Here is a 12,052-nt window from a genome sequence, read left to right as displayed (position 1 = left end):
CTCAGCTCGTACTGAGCCGAGCCGACCAAAGCCCGCCAACCGAAGCAAATGCCGGCATGGAGTGAAACTACATGCTTCCTGAGCAAGAGAAAGTAAAGGGAGAGGAGAAACAAAAGGCGATCTCTTGTATATGTATGTCTGTAGTTGTACCCACTCTCTCTCTCTCTCGCTCTCTCTCTGTGACGAGTCTTAGGCATACAACACACTCGTGTGGGGTGGGAGACAAACTCCAACCCTAATCTCTGACTTTCTCTTTTCTCTTTTTCTGAATTTTCATTTTTTTCTTCTTACATACTTGTTTATTTTTTATTTTTTAATTTTCCCCCTTCTGTTCTTGGGTTGGTGTGGGTATTTTTTTTCCTTTTCACACAGTCTCCAACAAGGAGCTTGTTCTTTCAAGTCCCAAGATTATCTCATTCTCCCACTAGCCGATCCCCCTCTCTCTCTCACTACTTTTTTATTAAATCCCAGAAACAGGTGATTTCTTCTCTTTTATATATCAATATTTTATTATTGTTGTTTTAAAATTCTCTCCAGTGTCTTCTCCTAAACTTCTTTATTTTACCATCTACTCTCTCTCTCTCTCTCTCTCTCTCTCTCTCTCTTTATAATAACCTAACCCATCTACCCAAATTCTCTCCTCACCTTTCACCATGGCCGACCCCTACTCTAATTTCTTCAATGGTTGGTTCAACTTCAACCCTCTTCTTCACCACTTTTCTTCCTCCACATCCTCTTCCAACCCATCTCATCATATTCCTTACGCCTACAACTACTACCCCAATAATCTAATCAACAGCAGCAACAACACCTTTGTTCACTATCAGACGCCGCCTCCTTCTCCTCCCCTCAGGGAAGCTCTTCCCCTCCTTAGCTTAAGTCCATCTAGACATGTAGAAGAAGAAGAAGAGCCCTCCTGCAGCGCCATGGATGAGGACAAGAACAAGGCGAAAGATGAGAGTTTTTCTAGTACTGCTGACGACGAAACCGTGACTGTTGCCCTACATATTGGGCTCCCCAGCCCTAGTGCTGCTGATCTGATCTCTAGGGTCTCTTCCTCTACAGAAATGACAGACAGGGAAGAAGTTACTGTTGCTTCAGGATTCACAACGACCAGACTCAACAAGGGTCAATACTGGATCCCTACCCCTTCTCAGATACTCATTGGTCCTACACAGTTCTCATGCCCTGTTTGCTGCAAGACCTTCAATAGATACAATAACATGCAGGTATTTTTCATGACATGAACCACGATTCAGGAACATTCCTTTCCTTTCTTCTCCTTTAGGCTCCTCTTTATAATTTATTAAAAAAGAGGAAAAAAATCCCATATCTCATCTTCATCTTCATCTTCTTCATCTTCTAATTGTATCTTTATACTCACTGATATATTTTTACTTTTGTTTAAGCTTGCATGGTTTATGAGTCTTGGGATTTGAATATATACACATTTGTCTCAGATCAGTGTCTTCTTTATGCGATTGACCTACACATGCAATTTATTCTTTTGGTACTTCGAAGTTTGTGTTCCACACAACATACAATGGCACGCGTATAAAACTGAAAATTTGTTTTTCCAGGGTTCAGATGATCTTCGTCAAAGAACAGAACTTCCCAATCTGCACACTCCAGTCTGAAATAAACCAACCCACATGCATGAAAAAACCCTTACATAGGAATAGGATAGCTCCTTTCGTTGATCCAATACCAACTTATGACAGCTTCGGAGTTCATTAATTTTTCTTACTTGAGCACCTGGTCTCTCTCTTTCTTTTCAGAACTTGACACAACCTTTCATTTAAGTCCAATTATCAAATATTTCGTGGTTAAGGATATGTTTTCTCCTTCTTCTCCTTCAAGTTTGAGAGAGAGAGAGAGAGGACCCGGTTTTAAGGATGCATTCTTTTGTTTCTGTGATGTTCAGATACCTACATGATTTAGATGATAAATGCTGTTTCGTATCCAGTAAGATAGCAAATTCCAGAATCCGTCGTGGTTTCAACAAGCAAACAATACATATCCTTAAAGTCTCCTAAAGGAAAGATTAGAATTGGAGCAGAAAGATAACATTTTTTTTTGTGTAGTTTTCTCGAATTCTGAGCGATAGTGGGTTTTGAATTTGTAGTTTTTGATTCGTTTTGTTCCCTCCCCCAACTCTTAGTGGAGGTAGCTAGACTTAGTATCTGGGTATTCTTATTTGCAGATGCATATGTGGGGGCATGGATCTCAGTATAGAAAAGGGCCCGAGTCGCTAAGGGGCACCCAGCCTACAGCCATGCTGAGGCTGCCTTGCTATTGCTGTGCACCAGGGTGCAGGAACAATATCGATCACCCAAGAGCCAAACCACTCAAGGATTTCAGAACCCTGCAGACCCATTACAAGAGAAAGCATGGAATCAAGCCTTTCATGTGCAGAAAATGTGGGAAGGCCTTTGCAGTGAGGGGTGACTGGAGAACCCACGAGAAGAACTGTGGGAAGCTGTGGTACTGCATTTGTGGGTCTGATTTCAAGCACAAGAGATCTCTCAAGGACCATATCAAGGCCTTTGGGCATGGCCACGCAGCTTACGGCATTGACTGCTTTGAAGAAGAAGATGAACCTGCGTCAGAAATCGAACAAGATGATGAATCCTCACAGTGATACACAGATGACGAAGGTCCATAAGGTTAATTATAAGTGATTAAGTATTTCGTCTTGTGAGCTAGCTGGTACTCGGCCTAGACAGTTTTTGCTCTCTGAGTAAGAACAGATTAATTAACGTCTAGATTACTTGTGAGAGCTGTTTTTCTTTCCCTTTTTTTCCTTCTTTTGTTACTAATTAATCCTAGTATCAGATAGACAAATACGTACATCAATGTTAGCCCATGTTCCTGTAAATCCATTATTTGGTTTAGCTTTCATGTAGATGGTTTTCATTGTTCATCCCTTTCTGCTTTTAAGGTGTCCCATGGACACCATGGTTCTAAGGAAAGATCGGTTAATTGCATAACAAAAACCCATTACATTTGCACTCTTAAAGGGAGACTGTCTCAGTTGAACTCATTGTTAGTTAAAAACTACAGAACAAATTGAAGCTCAGCAGCACTTGAAGGCCCATCTAGCTAAAGTTAGGAATCAAAGAAGGAAATTCCTTATAACAAAGAACCTCTTAAGTCATTAAATTACCAGTCTTTCTCATGTATTACATCCACACAAAGTCACAGAACCATAGTAGAGACAGAGTACATACGTACAAAGTACAAACATCTATGCTTCTAACAAAGAACGGGTCCCCTCTGGATGATGTCTCAAAAATAAACCGATCTCTTCTGCTTTTGGGGATGAGAGTGCATGGATTATCCATTTGGCTGTTCTCATCAGCAACTTTTGTCTGCAATTATTTCATTTTTTTTCTTCTGAAACAAAATCTTTATATGGGTTTTCAGCACCACACTGGTCCTGGAATCCACAAGTTGGTAAGGTACAAGCTCCTGGATACTGGATAGCAAAGGCGAGTGAGGATATAGTTGGTCCCAAATGTAGTTGGGGAGGCTTTTCAACCTGCAAATGCATCAGCTTTTTAGGTGCATATGATGCCCTTCGCTTTGGGTAGTGGAGAGATGTGTTTGCTGATGGATGGAACTTATACCATGTGAGATTCACTGCCTCTTGGAAATTCAAATTAAATGATTAGCTTGGAGGGTTGTGTGGGGAGAGAGAGAGAGAATGTTTGATTTGCATGATAATAAAGCTGAAGTTTAGGGTTTGTGATTAATCATGTTAGTACCAAACTAGGTACAGATCTCTATGGTGACCGGAGGATATGACAATCTACCACGTCATCGTCATCCTGGTAATGTCGACTCACGTGCACCTGGCTGAGGTGGTGTATCTTGATTGGACCAGTATTAGCTAGGTGTAGAGCTTTAGATGACCAGAACGTACTCCCAAACTATACCCAGTAATATAAGATACTAATAAGGTTGGAGGGGAATGGAACTGATATTGGTGGCAGATTAGTTTAAATGTTGGAGAGGGAGAGAGAGAGAGTTAAACAGTGTGGAGCCAATCTTCCATTGGTTGGGGTTATTTGCGACACACTACTGACAACTCCGCATAGTACATACATAACCTACTATGGATGTATTGTAGTTTGAAATGACATTTCAATAGACCTTTGACTGATCTCTCTCTTCTGGTGTAGCACCTTTGCGTTTTCACTTTCTAACGAGGTAAGTATGGCAGTCTTTAATTGTTACTGGTGATGCTGTACCATAAATCTCTTTAAAACAACAGTCAATATTAATGATGAATGTGATGATAATTATGGTCTCTACAGATCAACCATTATTATATTTAGTTGTATTGCCTTTGACAACATTGGATTGAATTGGGTTGAATGATACATAAAAGCCTATTTCCCACTATTTGCTTTTGCATAAACATCATACTAATCAGTACTGAAAAAAATATATATATTCAACTTACTGCTGCTGTTAGCCGATATACAGTACTGAGAAACCAAACTACAGATTATTCTAGTGTGAATTTACTCCTAGCTCACTAATGAAAACACTTCAGCTACTACTATCATGATTATCCTTAATTGTAGTATAATTACCTTCTTTTTAATTTCTCTCTCTCTCAGAATATATATTGTTAATGTTAACATGATATGATCATTCTATCATCAAAGGTATGTCCTTGCATAATTTTGTATTTTATTTTATCTCCTTTAATTTTCTGGAAGGAATTACATAGGATACACAAATACCTGCATATAAAAGGGAATTCCATCCTTATTTTACTTTAATTTTGTATATATATAATAAGAGATTGAAATGGCTGTGTTACTCCAACCATTTCTTTACAACGACATTGGTCACATGCTGACAGTAGAATTCATTGTCTCCAGTACTCAACAGCAATCAATTTGGTTGCAGCTAATCCTCTACTTAAAATCCCAAGACCCTTCTCACTTTCTTTTAAGGTTTAGAAATTATATGTATTGCAATTTCTTGGCCTTTCCAAGGAGACCACTCCCTTCTATTGGCATTTCAACACAAGGAGACAATTTTCATGGTGTTTGGAAGCGTGGACACTTGTTAGGACTAATTTTCAAGAAAAAACACCCATGCTTTTAAGACTCATTTTTCATAAAAAAATGCTTCTACCACGTGGACAGTGAGCAATACTATGCTGTTTGGTAAGATAATTTTGATCACTGTTTTTCATGTATGTACTGATAGGTAAGCATCACATAAGATACACATCAGTCAACTGTTGGGGGAAACGTTATTTCATGCATCGTGAGATCTCGATTTTCAAGGCATACCCAATTTTTTAATAATCAACTGAATCAAACAATGAGATGCATGGGCATTTGTTGAAACGCCTATGTGAATCTGACGTGACACTGTTTTTTTGAAAAACAACCACAATTTCAAACATCCCCTTTTGTCTCCTTGGGCTAGAATCACAAGTCATACCCAGATTATTTCTCATCTCAAAACAAACTATAGATTGAAATTTACAATTGAATTCCACCACAAAATATGATGAGTTATATATTTGTATAGGTACTCAAAATGTCAAGTTTCGTTTTCTGGTAAACTTGCCATTTGTTTGATAGAACCCCAAATAGGAAAAGGAAAAAAAGAAAAGGTAAAGGCAAGATAATATTGATCCATGATCAACCTTTTGAAGAACAAAGAATAAATAAACAATTAAGAGAAAAAAAAAAGAATTGAAAACAAAATCCTTCTTTTTGGACTATCCTTAGAGATTACTTTATTTTGTTTTTTTTATTCATCATCGTCTTTGTCATCCTCATCATCCATGCAATATATATGCTTGGTTTGATCCATTCTCTTCTACTAAATTTGTCTCGCTTTGGATGTATTGGCGATTCTCCAAGTTGTAAGTATTGGGTGATCGCTTTGTCAAGGGAATATATAGAGTCTTCAAACAGAAGAAAGATAAATGAATGTGAGAGAGAGAGAAGGCTTTTCTGGAGTCAGATTGAAGAGAAAAAGCTACATTTGACGTTCTTGGCCATGATTCTAGCAACTAAAAAGATCCATTTATTCTGAGAAACAAATACAAGATCTAGTTGCAAAAGATACTACTTAAACAAAGAAAAACAAAACACCCAAATCAAAAGTTGTAAGAAACCCACCTCCAAACACCCTAGCTTAAACCAAACCCACATATTCATACCTTAAAAGAAGTACTACACGAGGAAATTGCCAAGATCTCATAGCTTTGGCACTTTTTCTGATGTCTGAACCTTTGCTTTTCATCTCTTTTCAACAAGAAAACCTTTTAAATTTTTTTATACTTTGTATTGGGGTATGTTTAGATGCATCTAATCTGTAATTCAATATACTTACGAGATAACCTAGTGTTAGTAAAGACCCACTTTTCTTGTTTCTCCTCGTATATATTTTTTTCGTGAAAGAACAACAGCTACCTTTTATGTGATGCACCTTTTTTCTTTCTTCTTATTTGTTCAGCTTTAAATAGGAAAAAAAAAAACAGAAGAAATACTCTAAAATCTGTTTGTTTTGCTTTATCCAATCCAAATTTCAGTGAGGGAAAGACATGGATGGCCCACCAAATCCTGTCTTCCCATCCGTTCGATCATCAATAACATGGTCCATTTGCCTATGTGTACCAGTGGGACCCATAACTTCTCTCTAGGATAAATCACCCTCTACATAGGATATCAAGCACTGGATCGATCATCAACCAACATTTGCCAAAAGAAGCAATTTGTCCTTCTTAGTGGCCATTATTCCTTTTATTTTCTTTATGCAAAAAAACTTGCCCAAAAGAAAGCAGTCCAGTGTGACCTGGGGTCATGCATTCATCAAACATTGGCCCCACCCATTGAATGGTCTTGATCGCTGTGTTAGTGGGCCGTCTGAGCATTATGGTCAGTAGGGCCCAGTAAGAGATGTCCTCAGCTTCATCATGACTTTTTGAAAAATAATCAAATAAAGATTAAAGAGAAAAGAGCTTTAAGGAAAGAGCTTCTTCACCAGCTTCCTCGAAGGATCCTCTCTGCATTAATTCTTCTCATATAAACTGAGTTGGAAAAGGAGGAAAAATACGGGGCATAATTTGAAAACGAAATGCCACTACAAATTCTTCTTTAGGAATAATCTATGTACTGTTAACCTATTATAAAGCTAGGGAAGGATTTTCTTTTTTTCTTTTTTGTTTTTGCTTTTATGTTTTTCAATCTGACACTGTTTTTACTACTGTAATACTAATGATTTTATCTTTCCTGCTTTAGAAAATGCCCAATCAGAAAATAAACCATAAACATTCTTCTCTCTGTGTATTTTCTCAAAACAATGTAAAATCATTTTCAGTTTGATTTGAAAAGAAAATAGATAGGCTTGTTTTTTGAAAACCAAAAGAAAAAAACAAGGATTTAAACATGCTTGTAAAATCAAAAAGTCCAAGAATGCATTCATGGTTTCACTTCACCTTTAGGGCAAAAAAAATCCAACTAAAGAAAAGGTTTATTTGTTTTTGTTTAAGAAAAACAACTGTTTGTGGGGGTCAATTTTCTTGAAATAACAACAAAAGACAAACAATTCACATTGGAGAACACCCCCCAACTCTCTCTCTCTCTCATTCACACTTTTAACTTTTTAATTCTATGTATACTTTTGCCATAGAAATGATATATAAAAAATAACAGATAAATCCTTCACCATGGAAAAGTTATAAAGTGTGGGCAAATTAGCTCTTTTTTTTTTTTTTATTTAGAACTCTGTCAAAGAAAAGGAAGAGATAATTAACAATTATTTTTAGCAAGAAATCAAATAGGTAAAAGAGTATTCACGGGAGTGGATGGGAAAAACATGATAGATCTAAAGGCTAATTACCAAAGGCATGGTGTCTTCATTAAACTTAAATAAGAGTATGATTGTTATTTGACAACATTAGGATACCAACCGACGATACCAGGTCAACAAATGGGTGTTGATCCTGTTTATTTAACTCATTGAATGCAGAAAGAAGGAAGATAAAAGTTTAGAGTTGAGATGAAATTTCATAAGGTTCGTTTTCAATCAATGAGTGATAAGCGTGGAGAAGTTGTAATCAACAATAACCATGGTTTTAAATTCTGTCTTGAATCACAATCCAATATCTCACCTTTTTATTGATCCATATCTCTCTTTTGCTTCTCTTACCTAATGATCATATCAATATTATTTTATTTTGTTATTTCAATTACTATTTCATTTTATATCTCCATATATGTTTATCTTATTTCTTCTCCTATATACAATCAAAATTCTAGTATTTTGTTTTGAATTTCATTATGGTAATCCTCAAAAGCAAACATACTACTAGAATTTTGAGAATTTTAATGAAATCCAAAATCGTTTATTATAGAAAGAATTATGAGACAGAGCCTAAAAAAGGATAGGACTTTTTAGTAAATAAAATGAAAACATTTTAAATATATAGTTTACAAAGTACAATATCTCATGGTTTTTAAACTGCAGTTGATTCGGACGACTGATCTCAAAAGAAACCGTCCAAGCAACCAGTTCCGTTTTATCCCAAACTAGGTCCTCGATAAAAAATTATTAAATCAATCAACGACCTGTTGACCCAGGCAGATTAACCGTCAACTCATCAACCTGTTCAATGGTTTTTAGCCATTCTTTTATTTTTAATTATTTTTCTAATTTTTTAAAAGAATGATCCATCCATCCTAACCAAATGGTTGAATCGTCAACCCAAAAACTAGTAGCCAGAATGACTCCATTTCCGAATTATTTTTTTAAACTATGTAGTATCTTAACATATTTATCTTTCAGGTTAATATGGATTTAAAATATTTTTGTCCATATAAACAAACAACGATCTCCGTTCACATTAATTGTTTCTTTATTGGCCATCATCTTTCTTTATTGGTTAATTATATTACACTTAAACATTATGATCATAAATGCTACTGGTGCAAGCTATTCAGATGGGTTCGAGGGTTCGAGTTAACCTTGCCCCCAACAAAATAACTTGGCATTGGGGTCGGATTATTAGTCAAATTTCCTCACTTCTTTATTGGAATTGATTGACTAAGATTGATTATAGATGGGGACAAAGGTATGGCACTTTAGGAGTACCATACTTTATTTACATAAAAGAAAAGAAAAAAAAAAAGTCTTTCCTTCTAGAATTAAAATCATTATTGGTACATTTAAGAGTATTTATTGTCTATGTACATATTTATATGACATTTATGTATGAAAATACAAAGACATGTCTAGGTTGCCCAAGGCCCCAATCCCATGGTGAGGTCAGATTCATATTATTGAACCCTAACCCTAATTCAGCCTTCAACACAATCTAACTTCTCTAGTTTGGATTTAAGTTGGGTCCATACTAACCTAGCCAAGTTACACCCCAAAGAATGAATTTATGTATGTATGTGTATGTATAAGTATGTATGTTTATTTATTTGTATATACATATGTGTAAAGATATGAAATTATATATACATATGCATATACATACGTAAATATCATTCATACAACATGGTTGATTTTGTTTTTAATGACAAAAAACAACTACCATGCTGTGAAGACAATCCTATCACTATATGCTATAAAATGGGTCTCTCTCCCTCCCTCACACATGCAGGCACACAGACAAAAAACAACTGTCATATTTATATGTTTTTTCTGAAAAAATAAAATTCTCAAACCACACCTTGGAAATCAAGAAAGGTGTAATTTGAGAAAACATCATTTTTTGTCTTTTTTTTTGTTTTTTACTGTTGTTAGCTACAGTATGCTGATGTGGCATTGAAAAATGCCTATGTGGCAGCAACAACAGTCTCAAACAAAAATTAAAAATGTTTTCAGAGAAAAGGCATGCCAATGTAGCACCATTTTCTTAAAAAAAAAAAAAGAAGAAAGGAGTTTGAAAATGAAAATAGAAATTGGACTTAAAGAATTACATCAATGACCCACCATGAAGAAAGAAGAAATATTTGTTGAAAGAGAGAGAGAGAACTGATGAAATGGAGAACAAAATAGTGATGATGATATATGGGTCATTTAGGTTTTTTTTCCATGGATTATGTAATTATAGGAGATATATCCTTATTGGTTTAATTTTTCCAAGACATGTCATGTCCATTAAAATTATTAGTGGAAATTACTATATTGTGTTTGGAATCAATGCTGATTTCTTCGCAGAAATCGACGCCACATTAGAGCCACATCAGCACTTCCAAAATTGTCGGTTATTTTGTTGGTTGGTTGGTTGATTTTTGAGATATCCGAAAATCAGTTAGAAATTGATAAAATGATGATTCCTCTTTTTAAGCCGATTTCAATTTTTTTGTTGATGTGGCATCTGACATGGATAGGGAAGATAGCTTCATAAACACAAAAATATTACTTGTAATCACTATAAACAAACTCATAACCTATTTCTAGGAAATCTGCTGGCATGGAAACAATGTACCAAACAAGTAATTTCTTTTATTTCTGAAAAATCGATGATTTTTGAAAAAATCTCGTAAGAAGAATCAACACCGGTCCCAAACATCTCCTATACATCTCATGCACACACAATACTAGTCAGAAAATTTAATCAGCCCAAGAATATTATTCATGCACTGTAGTAGTTTTTGACCTAAATGTGCTCCACCTGTTCCTTATTACAGGCTTCGTTCATAGGTCTTCAACTCGATCAACAGCTCACCCAATTTGTCCAATAAATTCTTTTTCTAGGCATTTTTCACCCTTCAAAATCGGATTAAACCGGATGGTCGGATTAGAAAAATCAGGAATCGATTATCTCATCAGTTCTGTTTTATCTTAAAATTGCCTTTTGACGAAAAAACATTGATTTGGTCAATAAATCATTGATCCGGGCAATCAAATCATTTGAATTGTTCAACGGTTTTTGGCTGTTTTTTATTTTTAATTTTATATCAAAATAGGCCGTACCATTTGACCCAAAAATGGGACCCCTAAATGGTTTATCATCCGATTCAGATTTAAAAACCTTGAGATATTGCATTCTACATATTTGTATTTATACTCATTTTAAACAGTGCCTATGGAAATATCGTTTAGGTACATGAACATATTTCCCTCTCAATTATTTATTTATTTTTGCTTTTCCATATAATTTGCATTTGCTATATTAGAAAAAAGGTTTATAATCAGTTCAGGGAGGTGCTTCCCTGCATGACCTCATCTATTAGATAAGGGGTCTACTGAAGAAGGCCACGTGTTCAGTCCCTAGAGTCATTACCCCACACGGGACCTTGTATTAGATTTAAATTTTGCCCACTACATAATAAATAATATTCATACTTCTTTTCTTCCAATTAATACAAAAATGTTTGGCAATGAATCGGATTCAGTATTACCCCAAAAGACACCCTGCCTTAAAATTTATTCAACCAAACCCATACTGTCCCTCTAAAAAAGGTGCATGCAGGATAGGGTAAGCTGGCCTGGGGTAAGAAATAATATACGAGAGAGATATTGTGCTGCCAAATGGAAAGAAGCAAGTTTTTTAAAACCAAATCGGGCAAAGAATCGGTCAGGGTCCGATTTTCAGGTTGAATAGTTTGATCGTTCGAACCGAACAGATGAATTGTTCTGATAAAAAATAGAAAATAAAAAGCTAAACTGTTGAATGGTTTGACCGCCCGAATCAATAATTTGTTGACCAAATCAACAGTTTTTAATGAAATAACAGTTCTGGGATAAAACATAAGCAGTCACTGAACCGATTTTCAGTTTTTCCGATCTAACCGTATGATCCGGTCCAATTTTGAATGTTGGGGCAAGATATGTATTGCATTTGATCTATAAACATAAGAATATAAACATCCTCTCTCTGGTGTCCGGTACTAACTTGTGATGAATCAGCATCTTAACTGGAAACAATAGTGACAGGAAAGCATGGTTTTCTCAATTAACTCATTCTGGTCCTAAGCACGTAGCACTTGCAAGGTCCTTTGTCTTGAATTTTCTTTTTCTTTTTTTTTTTCTTTTTTATATGGAAGACTCCAGGATC

General features: G+C 35.6%; 1 protein-coding gene across 1 annotated transcript; it reads left to right on the top strand.

Moving 5' to 3' along the window:
* The first annotated feature begins 341 nt into the window (after positions 1–341).
* On the top strand, positions 342–2,923 carry NTT (C2H2-type zinc finger family protein). The gene is made up of 2 exons (XM_088968170.1): positions 342–1,229; positions 2,204–2,923. The coding sequence occupies exons 1-2, from the start codon at positions 654–656 to the stop codon at positions 2,639–2,641; spliced, it is 1,014 nt and encodes a 337-aa protein (XP_088824296.1). The 5' UTR covers positions 342–653; the 3' UTR covers positions 2,642–2,923.
* Positions 2,924–12,052: the final 9,129 nt, after the last annotated feature.

This window comes from Nelumbo lutea, chromosome 2, assembly GCF_056320005.1.
Source record: "Nelumbo lutea isolate HS-2025 chromosome 2, American lotus-T2T, whole genome shotgun sequence".
Classification (NCBI taxonomy): Eukaryota; Viridiplantae; Streptophyta; class Magnoliopsida; order Proteales; family Nelumbonaceae; genus Nelumbo; species Nelumbo lutea.
This window is presented reverse-complemented; position numbering and strand designations above follow the sequence as displayed.

What these genes read in the sequence shown, in the direction of transcription:
- NTT (XM_088968170.1), top strand. Translation starts at nt 654, where the DNA reads ATGGCCGACCCCTACTCTAATTTCTTCAATGGTTGGTTCAACTTCAAC. An exon ending in ATAGATACAATAACATGCAG is followed by an intron (nt 1,230 to 2,203) that starts GTATTTTTCATG and finishes TCTTATTTGCAG; the next exon opens with ATGCATATGTGGGGGCATGG.